Genomic DNA, 18,991 nt, shown 5'->3' with positions numbered 1-18,991 from the left:
TCATTTCAGAGAGGGACTGTAACTTAAAATGTTGTCATGTTAGAAACTCCTCACTGTCTGAACTCGGTCTGTCCCTCAGAAATACACACAAACACTGGAGTGCCACTTAAGTGTATGAATCACTGAACACGGTAAAGAAAAGCAGCAGCCTCCGGCGTTATTTTACTACTTGTACCTCCCTGACAGTTCGCTCATATTCTCTCAAAACGCTGGTTGGTAGAGAAATAAAATCTGATGCTTTACAACATTAAAACAGGTTTTCACAGATGGCTTGTGAGCCCGGTAAACTGGAAGAGATGTGTTTCAGTTTTAATGGGCTGGCACAGCAGCTGACATACATATCTTATCAGTGAGAAGTGTTGAATTAATTAGATTAGGCTGTTGATAGTGTGCATTTTTATCGTTTGACTGATCTGATCTGATGATTTGCAGTTATGGCAGTAAAAGCTGAATCAGACGTTTTCTATAGAATTGATTTCCCCCCCCCTCAGGGCACCTGTCAGCCTCCCTGCTGTTATGTAACCCTACTCTCAACCTGCAAACTCTGAAATTTAATCTGACATGAAATTAATAAAATTGTTTGTTCACACTTCTATGAAAACATCAGATGTTGGGGGCAAAAGTAAGTAATGACAACGATGTACATCGGATCTTGAAGTATGCCTTGTTGAACAACAGCTGATATAATGAAACAGTTTTTTTTTTCCAAAAGAAGCTATTTATTATATATCATTATCATTATCATATCATTATTAGCACTTCTTGCAACAGAGAGGTGCATCAAAAACCTCAACCTCTGGTCTCATTGACTTTCAGTGGAGGGGGCGTGTCCTTTGGAGCCCATTGTTACAAACAAGGTGCACTGTCATGTAGAGACAGAAAAAACCAGACCAGTCCACCATGGCGGAAACTTCTTGAGTGTTACTCTGTAACAATACACACATGTAATACTGCGCTGTACTGCTGATCTACATTAATACTGTATCTTCACATTTCCGTGCAAACTGTTCTGTGATTGCTCAACATTAAACTGAAGACGAGATTATTGATGCTTTCATCACTGGACCTGTGAAATGACTGCTCTGTAAAGACCATTGACAGACACTAATAGGTCAATTCACAATGACTGGCATATAAAGTGCACCCATGAAGTCTTGACCCCAGTCATTTCACTTGAAACTGTAGAGAGGTGACTTGGCATGTAGTTTCTGCCTGCAGATATAAAGGTACATAGAGAAGTGATTTATCTGCACATACCTGCACGCATAAATGCATAGCACTGACATGTAGCTTCTACCTGCAGGTGAAAATGTCCATATAGGAGCTTTTAATATGCATACCTGCACTTATGCGTGCAAAGAATCTTTTGGCTGCAAATCATTCCCACCATTCAAGGTTAAGCCCTTTACTGGCTGCAGGGTTGGGGCTGGTACAAGTGGTAGCAGAGTGCTGCCCATCAATCAGATGCACCTCTTGTCATTCCGCAGATGAAAACTCTCTCTGCTGCTAGTTAAACAGATGAACTCTAAATGCCTGACTGATGTAGTGTGCATTAAATATCGCTCATCTCTAGATCTGTTTTAAAGTTCTTTCTCTTATAAAGTCCTTACAGAGGATACAGTTAATGTAAAAGCTCAGTGTTACTGGGGTTTGAATGCTGAACGTGATACGCACTGGAAAGTCCACAGGATTATTTGATTTATGCTCATTAATGGATGCATAAACTCAAGAGGTTCGACTGCAGAAAGGCGTAAAAGACTTTGCATGCACCACAGAGCAACTTTCATGGGAATGAATTGAGCAAGTTGTAATCTGGTATCCAGTTTCTTAATGTATTCATGGGCGTAACAGTTTGCTTTTACAATACATGCTTGTAAATCTGCAGCTCAATTGCACTCTTCAAATACTAGTATAGTTTATGTACAAAACAACATTTATTGCACTTGAGCTGTAAAGATTTGTCTGAGCATCTCAAGTATAGATATAATATCCCTGTAAAAAAAATAACAATACCTGGTAGTCTATATAGCGAGTTAGTTGGTTTAAAGCCATAACACACACACACACATACACACATCACAGCTCAGTTATAGTCATATAACTTACTAAGTAGCTCCTATATAAGACACCAGAGCCCAGTCGAGCTGTGGGTCACCATGACAATACAACAAACCATCCACTCTCCTTCTCCCTCTCTGTCACCCAGGGGCGTTTTCCCACAGCATACAGTTCACCCAAAGAACAGTGTGACGCTGTCAGGTGATAGATGAGAGCTGGTGCCAGGAGGCATTTCAGCTGCTGCCATCACCTCCACACTGTGAGCTCTTTGTAGTGAGACAGAACCCACCTCAAGCAGGAACAAGAGATACTGTTCATGCAAATACGGAGTGTTATCTAACACATATATGTGACAGAACCCAGAAAAAGACCGGGGGGGGGGGGGGGGGGGGTGGTAGAAAGAAACTTCAAAGTATTATAGTACTGTACTCGAGTATTTCCACTTTATGCTATCATATTTTGAGAACGTTACTTTTACCTGTACTGAGAGTTACTCATACTATTTAGATAGAAAAGTAGCTCTTTTTCACACTCTGCATTTCTACTGATGATTCTTTAATTACATGAAGCTGGATGCAGCCTCCAGATCAGGCACTCCCATGGGTCACCACGTACATATGAGTATGTGGTACTAAGTTGTTTGGTGGGTTTTACATGTAGCTATCATTAAAATAATTTGAAGATCTGTTCTAAAACGAACTGGGACCCAGTGTATTGATGCACAAAGATGCACAGAAGATGTGGAGATGGAAAATGGGCCCTACTTATTTGTAATTCCTAGGTGCTCACACGAAAACAACACAGGACAAAAAGACAAAACAAGCAAACTGTGAAGATATTATTATAAAAAGTGTGATTAACCTAAAACACGCTACAGCAGTGTAAGGGAGAAGGATGGATTTAATTTTTACATGATCTCCCTCAGAAATGGAGGAAAATGGTAGAAAAATGAGCATTAAATAATAAGTAAGTATCAGTGCAAGTATAAGGGAATACCTCCAAACTATACCTGAGAAAACGTAATGTGTTAGATTCCACATCTAGGGATGTGGCTCGGCGACCCCACCCCCTCACCTGCAGCAGCTCAGCCCACCTGAGCACCTTTATAAGGAGCAAACTGATCCGTCTCTCCTCACTTCTCTCCTCTCCTATTCCCTCCACTGGAGAAGACAGGCTGACAGGCACCTCCTCTTCTTTGACTCCATCGTCATGGCCACAGTATTTGCTTCACGGAGCTCCATTGGCGGGGGGCGAGTGTCCTATGGCGGAGGCTTGAGCTCCCTCAGCATGGCAGGAGGAGCAGGAGGTGTTGGTGTTAGGGTCTCCCAGGCCAGAAGGAGCTTCTCTGCAGCCAGTGGCAGTGGCAGTGGGTTTGGCTTCGGTGCTGGAGCGGGGGCAGGTTTCGGTGGTGGTTCTGGATTCGGTGGTGGTGCCGGATTCGGTGGTGGTGCCGGATTTGGTGGTGGTGCCGGATTCGGTGGTGGTGCCGGATTTGGTGGAGGAGCAGCAGATGACAGCGTCATTGGCAATGAGAAGTTCACCATGCAGAACCTGAACGACCGCCTGGCAACATACCTTGCCAAGGTGTCAGCCCTGGAGAAGGCCAACGCCGAGCTGGAGCTGAAGATCAGACAGTTTGTTGAGAGCAAGGCCGGCCCCGCTTCCAGGGACTACAGCGCCTTCTTCGCCACCATCGCAGACCTTCAGGGCAAGGTGAGGAAAACATCATCTGTGAAGTCTTTTAAAGGGACGTTTTCTTCCAACCTCACAGGCTGTGGGAGTCAAAAGTGGCTGTAGGTCAAATAATTATAACAAACATGGGCAGCACTTGGCTTCCATACATCAAACCACAAGTAAAGGAATAAGTAGCTAAACAAAAACAAATAACAGAACTTCAAGACATCTGCTGCTAAAGTTCTTTTTTATCTGTATTTCTTTCTGCAGGAAAATACAAAATTGCACCCAATGAATACATCGAAAACTGCCAGGCCATCTGGCTTTCTAGTAATAATGCTGCCATTATCTAACAGATCAACAAGAAAAAGATAAATAACTGTTAATATTGAAAAAAAAATGTAACCACGGCAGCAGGTGAGGAAAAAGAAACCGCAATAAATAGAGAAAAAGAAAACATCAGTGATAAAGTGAAGGGGGGATTCTGTAATTTGAGGCAGTGGACTGTCAGTCATCATATGGATGTCTCTGTAAAAGTAGGTTGGCCACACCTGTGTGGAAGTGATCCAGGTGAGGCTGCCACAGCTAAAAAACTCTGATGTGAAGTGTCACACAAACGACCATAAAGTTGGAACATCTGATTTACTGCAGCAGACTCAAAAAAAGAGCAAAAAATGTACTGGTCAAACTGGTTTTTACCATTAAAGATAGATTTTACTATTTGAAGTCATAATGTGTAACTTGAATGGAAGTTCCACCTCTTGTCTGCTATAGATTGATGTTTCAGTAACAGAACTCATGTTTTATTTTCTGATCTGGTTAAAATGCCTTAATTTTAAATGTGTATATTTCAGATTCAGGACTCCATCATCGCCAATAGCACCGTCCTGCTGAGTGTCGACAACGCCAAGCTGGCTCAGGACGACTTCAGAGTCAAGTGGGAACCTCTTTCTTTACCTTTATTATTTTTCCCTACTGTTATTTTCTTTTTTGAATTTCACACTCACGTTGATGCATGCTTTTAAATCTGAAAGGTGTTGTTCCTATGCTTTCTATGTCAGATCAGCAGCAGGATTTTCTACAGCTTGTTGTTGCAGGTGGCGACAGTACATGCATCACTCTCTCTGGTGGCTGCTGTGGAAACTGCAGCACGTTGATCTACTGTAACAAAAAAAAAACACCCAGTACAAACTACTGGAAGTAAATAGTAGTAACATGGCCTCAAATTAGGATCAATAAAATCTTCTAGGGCAGCCTCTTAAATCTCAACTGCTTTTTATAACTATCCTTCAGCGAGTCCTCCTTTTATTAATGTGCTGTGTTTCAGAAGTATTTGGTATAGTATTAGTTTTGATGGGTGTTTCTATTTTTATTTCTATTTCTATTTCTAACAGCTTAACAAAGGCTCATTTAAACTAGAGGGTTTAGATCATTCAACAAGCCGTAATGACGTCTCTTTCTGCAGGTTTGAAACCGAGCTGTCCATGCGTCAGTCGGTGGAGGCTGACATCGCCGGGCTCAAGCTGCTGCTGGGAGAGCTGGGCGTAACCAAGTCCGACCTGGCCCTGCAGATCGACAGCCTGAAGGATGAACTGGTGTCCATGAAGAAGAACCACGAGGAGGTACTGAGATCTTTCTGAAATCCACAGCACAGGTTCTTGTCCTCTGTGGTCAAAGGTGGTCCTCTCAAGTTGTGTCCCGACTGACCCCAGCCTCTCTCCTCTTGCAGGACTTGGTGTCCTTCCGTACTCATGTGTCTGGTCAGGTGAACGTGGAGGTGGACGCCGCTCCTCAGGAGGACCTCACCAGGGTCATGGAGGAGATCAGAGAACACTATGAAGCTGTTGCCGCCAAGCACACCAGAGAACTGGAAGGCTGGTTCCACGCCAAGGTAGGAAACAAAGTCCAGTCTGGTAATGGGTCATAACAACAGTCTATTTTGGTGACATCCTGCTCTCCTTCTCCTTTCAGACGGAGGTCCTCAACAAGGAGGTGGAGGCCACAGAGATAACGCTGAAATCAACAACCACAGAGGTGAAGGACGTGAAGAGCCAGCTGCAGAGTCTGGAGATCGAGCTCCAGTCACAGCTCAGCATGGTGAGAACGGGATGAATGTAAAGTGAAAACTGTCTCAAAGAGAAAGATTTAACTGCAGGAAACTACACCATTAAGTAACGACCCAGTTAGTTAGTAAGGTGGTTTCTTTCCTCTGCTGTCTATTATTGCCTACATGTGGCTGTCCAGTGCTCCACTTTCTGTCCTCTAACTCCTCTTTGTCTCTGTAGAAAGCATCTCTTGAAGCCACACTGGCTGACATCCAGAGCCGCTATTCCCTGAAGCTGAACGGATTCCAGCACCAGGTGAGCAGCAGGACCCCGACAGGGTGGTAAACTGCATTAAAGCCTATTTGCTCAATTAAAACATTAGCACTGAGACAGTCTCCACCCGTGTGACTGTGCAGGTGAGCGGTTTGGAGGAGCAGCTGGTGCAGCTGAGAGCTGACCTGGAGAGACAGGGACAAGAGTACCAGTTGCTGCTGGACATCAAGACCAGACTGGAGAAGGAGATTGAGGAGTACAGGAGGCTCCTGGACGGAGAGGGATTCGGGTAAGAGGAGATCAGAGATTCAGTCCAGTGTGGCACACGACTGGGCCTGTTAAACTGTGACTGCCATTATCTTAAAACTACATCTAAGAGCCGTCTCTCATGTGTTTCTCTGACCTTTTCTGTCCCTTAGCTCTTCCGTCTCGTCCTCCTCGTCCTCTTCCGCCACCTCCACATCCACCACCTCCACAACAATCATCACAAAGGTCGTTGAGGAGAAAATCTGAGCGCAGTTACCTGTCTGTCTGACCCTGGGAGGAGTCAAATCTCAGCCTATCACCTGTCTGCATGCCGAATGACGAAGCACCTCCTCCTGAGTTTCTGTCTTCGCCAGGCTGCAGATCTGTCACTTCACACTTGTTTTCTTCTGTACATTAAACCATGAGTTCAACGTGAGCAAGATTGAAACTTCCTTGTTGGTCTGGGTTGGGGTCTGCAGTCTGTCTGCTGCTTCAAGGAATAAAACTCGCTTAAACTCAACTCAGTGTCTGCATGTTTCTGAGCAAGAGTGTTCAACTTTATCACCTGGGTTTGTTTGACGAGTCAACAAAAACTGAAGCGTTACATCGAAATGCATCACTCTGAGCTCTAACAGGAGCTCTCTCATTAGTGTGGAGACCTGACATCTAAAATAAAAATCTAATATATGATTGTACATCAATCTCTTTATCTCACTACTTCCATAAAAAGTCACAATGCGTTGAGAGTCCTAATTTTAAGTAGAATATTATAAGAATAGACAAACAAGTCACTGTGAGAACAAGACAGAACTCACTACAATATGTTTTGAACGAAGGCTTTCCTTGCACAAGTATTACATAAAACAAACGCCTGAAAAATATCGACATTTCCATCAGCCTCGGTGTGATCTGTGTTTAGTGTTAATGCGCGTTCACATCATGTGAAAGATAGTAGAGATGGGAAATATTCCTAACCCTCTACAGGACACTCATATAAATACTTGGAGATTCACATTCTTAACCCTAGAACACAAGACTATTTTACTTTGTGGACAAAAATGCATTTTTTTCTTGAGGTACTGATTCTGGTTCTTGTAACGAATATTACACACACATCGAAGTCCAGTCAAGTGCAATTCTAACGAACCACTTGGATTAACATTGAAACCAAATAGACAAACAGATCCCAAACAGAGCAGGAAGTGCCATTAGTTTCTTTAATAGTTCTTTTTCAGTACAAGATGCTGCATCACCTTTGTCTTTTTTGCCTTTTTTTTTAAGTTTTTTTTTTTTTTTTTTAAATAACGTCATTACATGTTGCTCCAGAATGACATTATCGATAGATTTGTACACAGTGAGCGATCTGGACAGGAAGGGGGAAATGGGAGTTGCTGGGTTCCATTGTGCTGATGTGTTTGGTCCTGTTGAAACCCAATCACTGAAAACTGAGCTGTTGACGTAATAATACTGGAATGATTTTGATTCTGCTAAAACAATGCAATGTGGAATCAGCTGATTATCATCAACAACACAAAGGATCACTGTGGTGTCTCGTGACTAATCAATACTGGGCAATTAAAAACAAATTCAAATAAAAAACAAAACGATATAATCAATTTTTTAATAATACAGTAACTGTGTGCGTCTGGGAGTACCCACACCTGCAAGTAATATACTAGCATACTGGTAGCAAGTACTCAAAAGAAAGTACTCACACACTGTTGGCAAAAGGTTGAAATGTACTCCGAGTTAGGGTACAGTAATGCTGTCAACACGTAGACAGGAATCTGGACCAGGGCCCCATTTACCAATAACACCAGTCTTTGAGCTTTAATGATACAATCAAAAGACGCTCCAGATGAGAAGAGGGTACAAAAACTTCATGACTTCATTTTTAAGTGTAGAAACTGAAACACTAGAAACACTGACATCCTGTTAGGTAGTCTGATGACATTAAAATTATTTTCAGTCCACATTGGACAAAAAGGCAAAAGCTACTTTTTATTGTTTTATTCCTCTTTATCTCAGTTTGTGTGTCTTGTTTTTATCTTTTTCAAAACTAATCACAGTGATTTTAAGTATAGTGATCTTCACTGGTAATGTGCATATTCACAAATCCACTAGTGATTGATTTGAGGTTTTATTTGTGCTTCACACTGGAACTGGCCACATTCCTCTTACAGTTCAAAGTGCTGTGCTGACATTTTTCACGTTTAACCAGCATAGATGCACATTTTGTGGCTCATTTACATGGCAACAGTGGCTGTACCTGAATACGACTATCATCTCCATTATCAAGTTATATCAACGTACATACAGCTGATCTGTCATTGTGTGCGTTTTTATGTTTTATTTTATTTTTTTTACAACATTCAGTCAGTAACAAATAAAATCCACTGTTAAATATTAAGGACGTAAACTTAAGCAAGAAAAGAGTTTTGACAATAAAAGGTTTTACATCACTGTAAGTTAAATCTCCAGTTTTATCAACATCTTCATTGTTTCTATGCTTGAACATCTGATGTTTTCAGCTTCTCAAATGTTAGGATGTATGCTTTGGGTTTTGACCAAACTGACCATTAAAAAAAAGTTGCAGCTCAGCTTTTACAGACTAAGCTACTGACTGAATAACAAAAATCAAAGCAAGAAAGCAGCTAATAATTATTTTTACCTCGTTCTTGCTGCTACGTTTTTGGATAAAACATTGGTTACAGTGGCTAAGATGTGTTGATCCAGAGAGCTAGTCCGGTTTTCTGGACAATGAATGCGCAAAAGTTGCACAGCTCTCACCCACTTTACACTGAGGGGGGAGTACAATCTGACTAAATGACTGATGCAATTCGATTGAACCGACTTAAAATACATCAGCAAAACAGCAAGTTGAAATCTGACTGTTGACTGAATACAGGCCTCATTTTCATTGAGAATGAGTACAAAACATTTCTTTATCTCATCTTACAGCTTTTACGCTTTGTGATTTATGTATGTATGTTTAATACATAATACATCTTACAGACACATTTAAATACACCACATTACTTTATAGTGTATTTTGGCAACGTTAAGAAGATCATAACAGTGCGTGTACGCTCTGAGGTAAGGCTTTGAGAAATGTGTTGAAATTTTAACGGACTTGATAAAACACTGTTGAATTCTGAGATGGATTCATACCAGTAAACGGGGTCCTGGTCACTGAGGAGCTGCTGGCCTGTTTCAGTAAAAAAACTTGAAGTAATTAAACTTGGTCACTGAAATATTTGTGCTTGTGTATCAGTAAATACTCCGAAAATAAGTACTGGTACTTGGTCCTCCAGAGGGATACTCTACACTCATTACAGTTCAGACAGACCAGTTGAAAGATTATCTACAAGCCCCAGAGTATCACACCCACCCACAGACACACAGTACACAACATGTACACGCACATACAGACACTTGCATAAGAGCAAATCAGTCAAAGTCCACCCTGCCTACATATATAATGCAAAAGAGCACAAAAGGTATGAAAATGTAAGAAAAAATTCATAAGGAAAAAATTTATATATAGCATTTATAAAAAAGAGGAATAATACTTTGTTTTTCCGAGAGGTTAAAGGGTATGGACTTTCTTTTAGCTACTGTCACTGCCCATGGTGCTGCTGCTGCTGCTGCTGCTGCTGCTGCTGCTGCTGGTGCTGGCTGTGTCCACTCGCTCTCGTTTGTGGATCTGCTCGTGTGCTTTGAGGTGACCAGACTGGCTGAAAGTCTTCCCACACTGGGGGCAGGCGTATGGCCGCTCCCCTGTGTGGATCTGCTGATGAGCCTTTAGGTGCCCAAGGCGGCCGAAGCTCTTCCCGCACTGCGTACAGCCAAACGGCCGCTCGCCCGTGTGGATCTTCTCGTGGGTTTTTAACACGCCGGAGTTGCTGAAAGTTTTTCCACACTGTGAACAGGTGAACGGTTTCTCACCTGTGTGGATCTGCACGTGGTTGCGATAGCTGGTTTCCTTGGTGAAGCTCTTGCCGCAGTGCTGGCAGCAGTATGGCCTCTCGCCCGTGTGGCTCAGCTGATGAGCCTTTAGCTCTTTTGACTGGCCGAAGCTTTTCCCACAGGTGACACAGATGAACGGACGCTCACCGGTGTGAAGCCGCTGGTGTGATCGCAGGTCGTCGGCCTTGGTGAAGCCTTTAGGGCAGTGAGCACACACATATGGCTTCTGGCCAGTGTGAATCAGCTGGTGTCGTTTAAGGTTTCCTGCCTGACCGAAGCTCTTACCACACTGTGAGCAGGTGTACGGTCGCTCCCCGGTGTGGATACGTTGGTGGGTTTTCAGGTTTCCCAGCGTGCTGAAGTTCTTCCCACACTGTGTGCAGGAGAATGGCTTCTCCCCCTGCATGTTACGAGGTTTCCTCACTGTAGGGCTCTGGGTTTTGGTTGTGATGGCAAGAGTCCCACTCCCCCCTCCCTGCCCTGTCACCGCCCCTGACACCGATGCAGACGTCTTCCTGTCCTCAGCAGGCTGCAGCTCATACAGGCTGCCCCCTCCAAACTCAGGGTCCAGTTTTCCAATGCCATCCATTAGCAAAGTGTCAGGTCGGAGCTTGTTGAGCTCGGTGCGGAGCTCCGCCATGTGGATAGACTCCAGGCCGTTGTGTTGCAGGTGAGCGGACATAGAGTCTGGGTATTCAGACTTCAAGGAGCCCAGCTCTGTGGTGTAGTAACACTGCAAGTCCACGTGGTGGTCTGACTTAATGTACTCCAGTGTGTCTGTCACCTGCAGCAAGAAAAAATACATCCAAATCAGACAGGAAGTTTTGATGTGTCTAAACACACACACACACTCACACACACACACACACACACACACACACACACACACACACACACACACACACACACACACACACACACACACACACACACACACACACACACACACACACACACACACACACACACACACACACAGTATGCTGCCTGGCTCTGTTTGAAACTTAGTCTTTGTTATATTGGTGATTTATCATTTGCAGGTTTTAGTACACAAAACTCTCAAATGCTTTCAAACTATTTGTGAGGTGTAAATTAGAGTTTTGCCACTTTACTACCATTCATGATAATATTTGTGGTTTTTGGATGCACACACATTCTTCTCTCTTCAATCTTGCTCAAACCCACAGAGTACTGTTGGGATTTGGAAGGTTGATGTGTTGTCAAATGTCAGAATCTGATAACAATGAATAGTAAAAATAATTATTCATATGTGCACTGTAGAACTCCTGATATCTACAGACTTTGAAACAATTATTGGCACCCTTCCTTTAAAGAAAGAAAAATCTACAAAGGTCACTGAAATAACTTGAAACTGACAAAAGTAATAATAAATATAAATGTACTAAACATCAACTCATGAAAAGGAGACATTGCTTTTGAGTTCTGGTTTGTTTGAACAAAAAAAAAAAAACTAATGAAACTAGCCTGAACATCTGTTACTACGAAGGGAAATCCGACTGACGATACATTTAAAAAGTTAAGGAAGACAACATAGGATGGTGTGATGCTTAAGTATGAATGGATTCCGTATACATGTCTCACTCTAATGGAAGCCTGAAAACACCACAACATTTCTCTCCAAAACTGACAAATCTGTTGTGCTTAGTGGCCGTTTCTGCTTTAGGTCATTACAAGAATGAACTAAATAATCAAAATGAAGTTTTATCTTCCTTATCTTATTTCATCTGTGCTTTGCTCTCATTCTCACACACACCGCTGCTCTTTTGATTGGACAAGAAGCTGAAAACATACCTGTTACATTAAAGCTCAATAAACAACATTTATACTACTACTACTGCTGCTGCTGCTGCTCCCTGTACAAATGAAGTTCACCCTGGTACTTCCCTAAACCTCAGAAAAACCTTAAGAATACAGTTAGATTTTGTTCAGTAAAGTTAACAACTGTGGAAATATGCCATAGAAAACTAGTGTGGCAGACATCGTGTAGTTCTCTCAGTGTTGTGAGCTGATAGCTGCATGTGTTAATCGGTTCAGGTGTAAGCACTTATTCATTTAAATAGATTTGCAGTCAGGAGTTAATGATCTTAAGATCTGGAAACCCACAGAGCTCAGCGGGAACAGATCATCAATCAGGATCCCATTCAGACAGAAGCTCTACAGCAGGACATATCCCAGCAGAGAAAACAGGATTATTTATGAAGAGTAAGATGAATGCACTTTTTTAGGGTTCTGTCACTATAATTAACAAATTAATATGTTTGTTTGTAACTGAAACATTATATTAAAAAAATTCAACAGCAATATCTCCTTACATAGACAATGTTCCTATTAACATTCATCCCTTAAAACTAATCACAGGTGAAAACTACTACTGTACGTTTTACCAAATATGCATACAGCCACGCTGTCCACACTCTCACAGAAGACTGGTATGTACTAATGAATCATGAAATTCAGTCACATTTTGACTGACCACCCAAAAATCTCACACGCACAACTGGTGTCTGGGTCCTATTCTAACAAGAGGATTCGCAGCAGAAATAGGTGTTGTTTTCAATGAGTCGGGCTAAGGTAGCGACCACGCCAGGCAACATCATAAATCTCCAGCATTAAAAAAAAAAAAAAAAAGCTCCACAGGGCTGTGTTAACAACGAAGTAATTAAAAACACATCTGCTGATCCAACCTCTAACTGCTACCTGGGGCACCTAGACCTGACATCAGTTGCTGAAGCATGTTGGACCGTCACTGCTTATAGAGTTGGAGTAAAACGTCAAGTTTAATTTAATGGAGTTTATTGTCAAATCTCTGCCCGTTTTCTGAAGAATGTTGCTTGCAGACAGAGAAAGCATACTCTGCTACAACTTCATGCATCTTGCTGTTTTTTTTTCCTTTTGTACACCAACTAACTGTGTGGGATGCAGATTAAGTTTATAACAGACTGGTTGAATAAGTTTGTCTTGGAGGTGTTTTCTACTGTATGTGTGCGCTGCTATTTTGCCATGTAGTTTAGCCCTTGTGATTGTTTTATAACTAAACTTACACAAAATACTAAACATATATTGGAGCCCACAGTGACTTGCACTGCAAACCCAAAGGGATGAGGATGCATGTTTATTCTGACATGAACTTCTAGACAGATAAAATGTCCACATTATTTTCTTAATTTGTCTAAATAGGAAAATAATTGATAAAAAAAGGGCCAATTTCAAATGTTTTGAAGAGAATGTTTGACTAATTGTCTCCAACATATCACGTTAGTTCAAGTTTACCTGAAGTAATTTTTACCTGGGAGATGTAGTCAAACACGGAGCTGGGCTCGTAGTGTGACTTGTATTCCAGCTCTGTCACATCAGTATGGTGAAACACACCCAAGTGGTCATCATGGTGACCATGATGCTCAGACTTGATGTAATCAAGGCCACTGATCTCCATCTTGATCTGGTCCTGGCCCAACTCAGCGGTGGACAGTGGCTGGATCTCAGACAGGTCAACGGTCCGGATGGGCTCCAGGTCTCCATCTTCCGGCTCACTTTTCACACATGGCAGCATCACCAGTGGCTCAGCAATCTCTGCTGCCAGCGAGCTGAGGGTGGGTGTCGGGCAGTCGGAGGAGAGGAGGGCCAGAGTGGGTGTCGGGGCCGATGTGACGGGACCCGAGCAACAGTCCACCTGCAGGGAGGCATCCAAAGGCGGGGGAGTGGAGCCACAGTCGGAGGGCAGGCCGAGGCTCAAACACTCCGTTTCTAAGTCTGTCATGGTAAGAGGTTGAGCTAATCCTTGTCACCTCACTCAGAAATATTTCCTGATATATCTCTGAGGTTAAGTCCTTACTCTCCTCCTCCCCTCTGCTGCTGAGGTACCTACCTGTTCTAAGGGAGGAGGGACTGAGAGGTAGGGAACTTGTCCCTCAGGCCCTCCTCTGGGAAACCAACAACAGCCCGTGGAGTTCAGCAAGACGTACTAACAGTGTCAACACCCACACCTGACTGGGACCAGCCTGCAAAGACATAGGTGAGATTAGAGAATGGTTTCAGAAAACATTTTATAACCTTGTACATTATATTAACTCACTCTACATATTTTAATCTTTCTTTCTGCACCAGTACAATCTTTATGTTCACCCATAACATGTCCATGCATGCTCACCCTGAATGTAACATGAAACCCCTGGTCAGTTTGTCCAAAGAAAATTCCAAGAAAGTTCTTTCAAACAGGCAGTATTAACTTGTGCCAGGGGTAAAATCAAAACTGTGTTGATATAACAACAGCTGTTCATTATATTACCAATGTTATTCAAGGTTTGACCTCTCTGTGACAAAAAAAACAAAAAAAACAAAAACAAAACAGTTTTGATGTGAACCATTAGGTTAAGTAAAGTAGAACTAGTAGTTACAGTGTACAAAAGCACTACTGGTACCCATCCACTATTTTATTGTGTTTTCTTAGTGCTCAGTAGGGATGTACCACACTGATTAAAACCAATCAAATGCAGAATCTTTACTTTAAGTACTCTACTGTTTCTTTCAAGCACTCTGATATCTTTACTGTATTGTTTTGTTAACATTACTCTGCACTGCCTGATGACGGCTAACTCCTCAAGTGAAACTTTTTTGTGACAAAGTAACTAAATTGAGACACCAAGGTTGGAAAAATACACAGAATTGCTATAAACCTAACAAATCTATTATTCTGGTCTGTGCTTATGTTGTCATCCTTATCCCCCTCAATCAATGCTCAGTGTAAGAGAAATCAAGTTAGCAGCACATCATGTTTAGCAAGCGTTTTTATTTTTGCCAATTAAAATTACATCTCTGACAGAGGGCCCTCTCAATTTTCACTAATTAATGCTAATTCTGTGAGTAACTTTATAACTGAATAAAATGTAATCTGGCTGTTGTGATCTGCATACCATAAGTGCACAACTGCACTTCGAGTATTTCTGAAGTTTGCAGTTCTCTAATAGGCTGAATCCTCTAACAGATTATGTCATGTCCATTTATAGATCTTCTCAAGCTAAACTTTTATTCAAATCAGATCCAAGAATTAAAGATGTGAAACTGCATAGTTTTTAATCTGTGTGTGAACAGTAAGATGAGCTAAAAATATATACCTTATAGCTGGTTATGTGTGTCAGACATATTTTTACAATACAATGTAAATACCAACATAAAACTTAAATCTTTTGTATCCCTTTGAATCTGTTGTGGTTGAAAACAAGGAAATTAGGAAGACGTAACATAAAAACATTTGGCTCAGAAACATCAAATACTTGTTATGTTATAAGTAAAAACAAACTAAGTCAGGCCTGATTCATCTGATTTTATCTGTGAAAAAGTGCACCTGAAGTAATACACACACAATTTCAAAGATATTACTGATTTCTGTAGATTTACCAAACGTGTGGTAAAGAGTGCATCGTGACTTAATAAAGACTTAAAACACCCAGGTTCAAGTTCCTTTTCTTTATTCACTTCTTGTGGTTTATCTCCAAAACTTCTAAGAACCATGTCATTGTCGGCCTCTGCTGTCTAATAAATATGCAAATGCTCGCCCGTGTCGAATTAAAGTTACTTTTGGATGAGTTTGTTTTAAAATGGAAGTGTAAGCTCTGCTTTTCTACATGCAATTGTGCTATGAAGTATTATATATTAGAATAATGATCCCACATCCTGTCTGTGAATAAAAATAAGTGCTGATATCACATCTCTCTGTGTCAGTCCTGAAAGAGACCGCTAACCTATCCGGGGTGTACCCTGCCTTATGCCAAAAGGCAGCTGTGATCAACACCAGCACCTCTATCACCCTTAACAGGATACATTGTTTAAATTGTTTTCTATGTTTTGATTATGTGCTGATTATTTTCAGTCAAAAGTTAGTCAAGCGCATTTTATTTGCCAAGACCTATGTCAAAGAAATTCTGAAAAAGAAGCTGAAGCCTGACCTCTTTGTTTGAAATGCAAAGTTTGTGCAAGTTGTGTTTTATCTTGAGAATGATGTTTTAGCACTTAAACTGTTTGTTTTGTATCATAAACAGGATGTAGATGTAAATGTAGACACTTCAATATGCAAGTACAGCAATTACTTTTAGTTATTTAAAAACCGCTGAGAGCAGCAGCGGCCTCGCCGCACACACACTAAAAAGTTTAGAGGCGGTCTGGCTGGTATCAACCCCTGGCATCCCTTAACATCTAAGTACAGGTCTGCAATTTTACAAAAATAGGCTCAAAGTTATTCAGCAGTAAAACATGCAACATGATGTTTGACCGCTCAGCTCAAACCCTGCAACTCAGATGCAAAGTTTGCCTGACTCCGATTACCTGTCTCTACAAAACACTCAGGTAGCCTCTTCAACTCGCCACGCAGCCTCTGCACAAACTGACTGAAAGAATCTGTAGGTGATTTTTTTTTTTTTCCTCTGGATGTTTCTGTCCGCTTCACAATAACACCGCATCCTCCGATTTGTGCTCAAGAACTTTTTTTTTTTTATTTCTGCGATTCCTGAGCTCAGAGTGAAAAGACGCAATGACAGAAGAAGAAATGCATTTAAACGCGCTTTTCTGGTATACAAAGACAGGGCAGGGTGCCATGTCTAGCTAGCTAGCAGAGCTAGCCAGTGGCCATCTTGTTTATCACACTAACGTCGTTTGCAGCCCGCTAAGCTAACTAGCAGGGCTAGCTAATGTTAGCATGGGAGAAAGTGTAGCGGGGAGGAGAGGCAGCAGAGGGGGGAGCAGCGGTAGGTTAACCCTCCTCCGCGGTCTTCTGCACTTTTTTGCATTTAGCACGCTGACTGGGCGCAGCGGGGAGCGGCTGTCAGCTCTGACACAAAAGAAACCAACTGTGTCAAATTATGAAATCTGTGCAGCGGCCGACGGCGACACTCGCGGTCATTGACTGTCAGAAAGCGGTGCAGCCCGTTAAAAAGGCAGGAAACGGAGCGAAGCGGCACGGCACCGAGCTGCGAGTGGAAAAAACCGTCCGCGGCGGAGCCGTGCAAGTGCTTTCTGACGGCGGAGATTACGTTTCGTTACCTGCGGGTGGTCCGGTTCATGGCTGGCTGTCCGCCTCGGTTCGGCTCCGCTGCCCGTCACTTGTAGCTAACTCCACCGGACCCGCCACGTCCACCTCGGCAGAACAACCCGCCGCCTCTCCTCCTCTCCTCCCCTCTATCACTGACTAATTCCGCTCTCTCCTTCCCTCCCTCCTTCTTACCTTCCTTTCCTCCCTCCTTCCTCTCTCTCTTCTTTCCCCAGCCGGTACTCTTCCTTTCCTCCTTTCTTCCTTTCCTCCTTTCCTCCCTCCTTTCCTTTCTGCCTGCTCGCTGTGCACTCGTGCACGTGCCCGTTCAAGCGGGTATGTAGGTAACTACGGTAACGGTGGCAGTAGGTGGCCACAGTGCGCAGCGTCGCGCACAGCGGGTGCGCGCTCGCTCCGGTGTTACGGAATCATGTTCACCCCGGTGTGTTTGGGGTTTGGACGGTCTCACTTTGAATGAATGGACGAGCTGCACGCGCCCCGCTGAGCCGGGTCAGTGCGGTCAAATGGCAACTTATGACGTCAGTCCGGGACAATACAGGGTATGTGCAGGTCCTGAAAAGTACAATAAATAAAACATGTAAAATATAAAAAAGTAATACAGTAGAACACCTCAAATTCCACGTATAGGGGTCTTAAATATTCTGTCTTGGCTGCTGTAGACCTGTGTGTTGTTGCCACAGTCTGTTCTCTGAGGTCCAGGTATGGACAAATAATGGGCACCTCGCCTGTATATAAAAACTAAATCATGCAACTCATACATCTACCAATGTTGCACGATTTATAGTAATTTTGCTGTGAAGGATTGATTACACATGTCTGAAAGGCATCCATTATGTTAGAAGTGACAGGAGATGTAGTGCATGTTGATATAGGCTGTTTTCCAACAAAATACATACTGTGTGTGTGGAAATATCAAGCTCAGTTCAGCTATAAGTCCAAGATCCGTTAGTATTAGCATAAAAAGAGTTTTGTAAATGTGATTTACAAAGTATTCAAGTCCCTTCACTTATGAGCACTTTTCAGAAAATCTTATATGAAATATAACAAATCAGCCATTTTCCCATGAATCCATGCAACAACCCTTAATGACAAATTGAACAGGAACATACAAATGTGATCACCTTGTAGTAGAGGCACTTGCTCACCATTACAAGAGGCTCACCATCCACTCTACATCTCTGTCCATGTTACATTTAACAGTGCTTTGTTTCTTCCCAGACCCACCACATTACACTGTGTAGCTCTAAAGTCATGTTCCATATTGTTTACTCCCTCCTCTGTTGTCATTTTTGCAGTCTGGAGACTCATTGAATGATCAGCAATAACTTAAACCTTTGGTGAAATCAAATCGTAGAAAAACAACAGTAGAGCTATGTTTACTAGTGAAAGTAAGAGCATTTCCTGACTCACAATGCGAAGGGAACGTAAGGGATTGGGATTAACAGCCATTTGCCTTAAGAAAACCATCAGTAAAGTGAATCACAAAAAAGCCTTCAATGTGCTAAGGAGCAAAAAGATTGGACTCTGGAGCAATGGAAAAAGGTCATGTGGTCTGATGAGCCCAGATGTACCCTGTTCCAGAGTGATGGGAGCATCAGGGTGAAGAGATGCTCCCATCATGCCTAGTGTCTACCGAACAAGCCTGCGGGGGCAGTGCTATGATCTG

General features: G+C 42.4%; 2 protein-coding genes across 3 annotated transcripts; one reads left to right on the top strand and one right to left on the bottom strand.

Annotated features, from left to right (window-relative positions):
• The first annotated feature begins 3,207 nt into the window (after window positions 1-3,207).
• On the top strand, window positions 3,208-6,816 carry LOC113158983 (keratin, type I cytoskeletal 13-like). The gene is made up of 8 exons (XM_026355417.1): window positions 3,208-3,771; window positions 4,587-4,669; window positions 5,198-5,354; window positions 5,462-5,623; window positions 5,704-5,829; window positions 6,018-6,092; window positions 6,194-6,339; window positions 6,470-6,816. Exons 1-8 carry the CDS (start codon window positions 3,268-3,270, stop codon window positions 6,561-6,563), a joined length of 1,347 nt encoding a protein of 448 aa, XP_026211202.1. The 5' UTR covers window positions 3,208-3,267; the 3' UTR covers window positions 6,564-6,816.
• Window positions 6,817-7,577: 761 nt separating this feature from the next.
• On the bottom strand, window positions 7,578-17,619 carry si:dkeyp-113d7.1 (COG5048 and zf-H2C2_2 domain-containing protein). Of its 2 annotated transcripts, none has more exons than XM_026355364.1 (3): window positions 17,500-17,619; window positions 13,573-14,284; window positions 7,578-11,049 (listed from the first exon to the last, which is right to left on the bottom strand). In XM_026355364.1, the coding sequence occupies exons 2-3, from the start codon at window positions 14,041-14,043 to the stop codon at window positions 9,907-9,909; spliced, it is 1,614 nt and encodes a 537-aa protein (XP_026211149.1). In that variant the 5' UTR covers window positions 14,044-14,284; window positions 17,500-17,619; the 3' UTR covers window positions 7,578-9,906. The 2 variants fall into 2 exon arrangements, with proteins under 2 accessions (XP_026211149.1, XP_026211141.1); XM_026355356.1 differs by lacking the exon at window positions 17,500-17,619 and adding an exon at window positions 17,319-17,485.
• Window positions 17,620-18,991: the final 1,372 nt, after the last annotated feature.

The sequence above is a fragment of the Anabas testudineus genome, chromosome 8 (genome assembly GCF_900324465.2).
Source record: "Anabas testudineus chromosome 8, fAnaTes1.2, whole genome shotgun sequence".
Taxonomy (NCBI): Eukaryota; Metazoa; Chordata; class Actinopteri; order Anabantiformes; family Anabantidae; genus Anabas; species Anabas testudineus.
The sequence above is the reverse complement of the archived record's forward strand: the minus strand, read 5'-3'. Positions and strand labels throughout refer to the sequence as shown.

Coding starts and splice junctions, on each gene's coding strand:
- LOC113158983 (XM_026355417.1), top strand. CDS start 3,268: ATGGCCACAGTATTTGCTTCACGGAGCTCCATTGGCGGGGGGCGAGTG. Junction 5,830..6,017: donor TCCAGTCACAGCTCAGCATG/GTGAGAACGGGA, acceptor TTGTCTCTGTAG/AAAGCATCTCTTGAAGCCAC. Junction 6,093..6,193: donor TGAACGGATTCCAGCACCAG/GTGAGCAGCAGG, acceptor GTGACTGTGCAG/GTGAGCGGTTTGGAGGAGCA.
- si:dkeyp-113d7.1 (XM_026355364.1), bottom strand. CDS start 14,043: ATGACAGACTTAGAAACGGAGTGTTTGAGCCTCGGCCTGCCCTCCGAC. Junction 11,050..13,572: donor TGTTTGACTACATCTCCCAG/GTAAAAATTACT, acceptor TTCTTGCTGCAG/GTGACAGACACACTGGAGTA.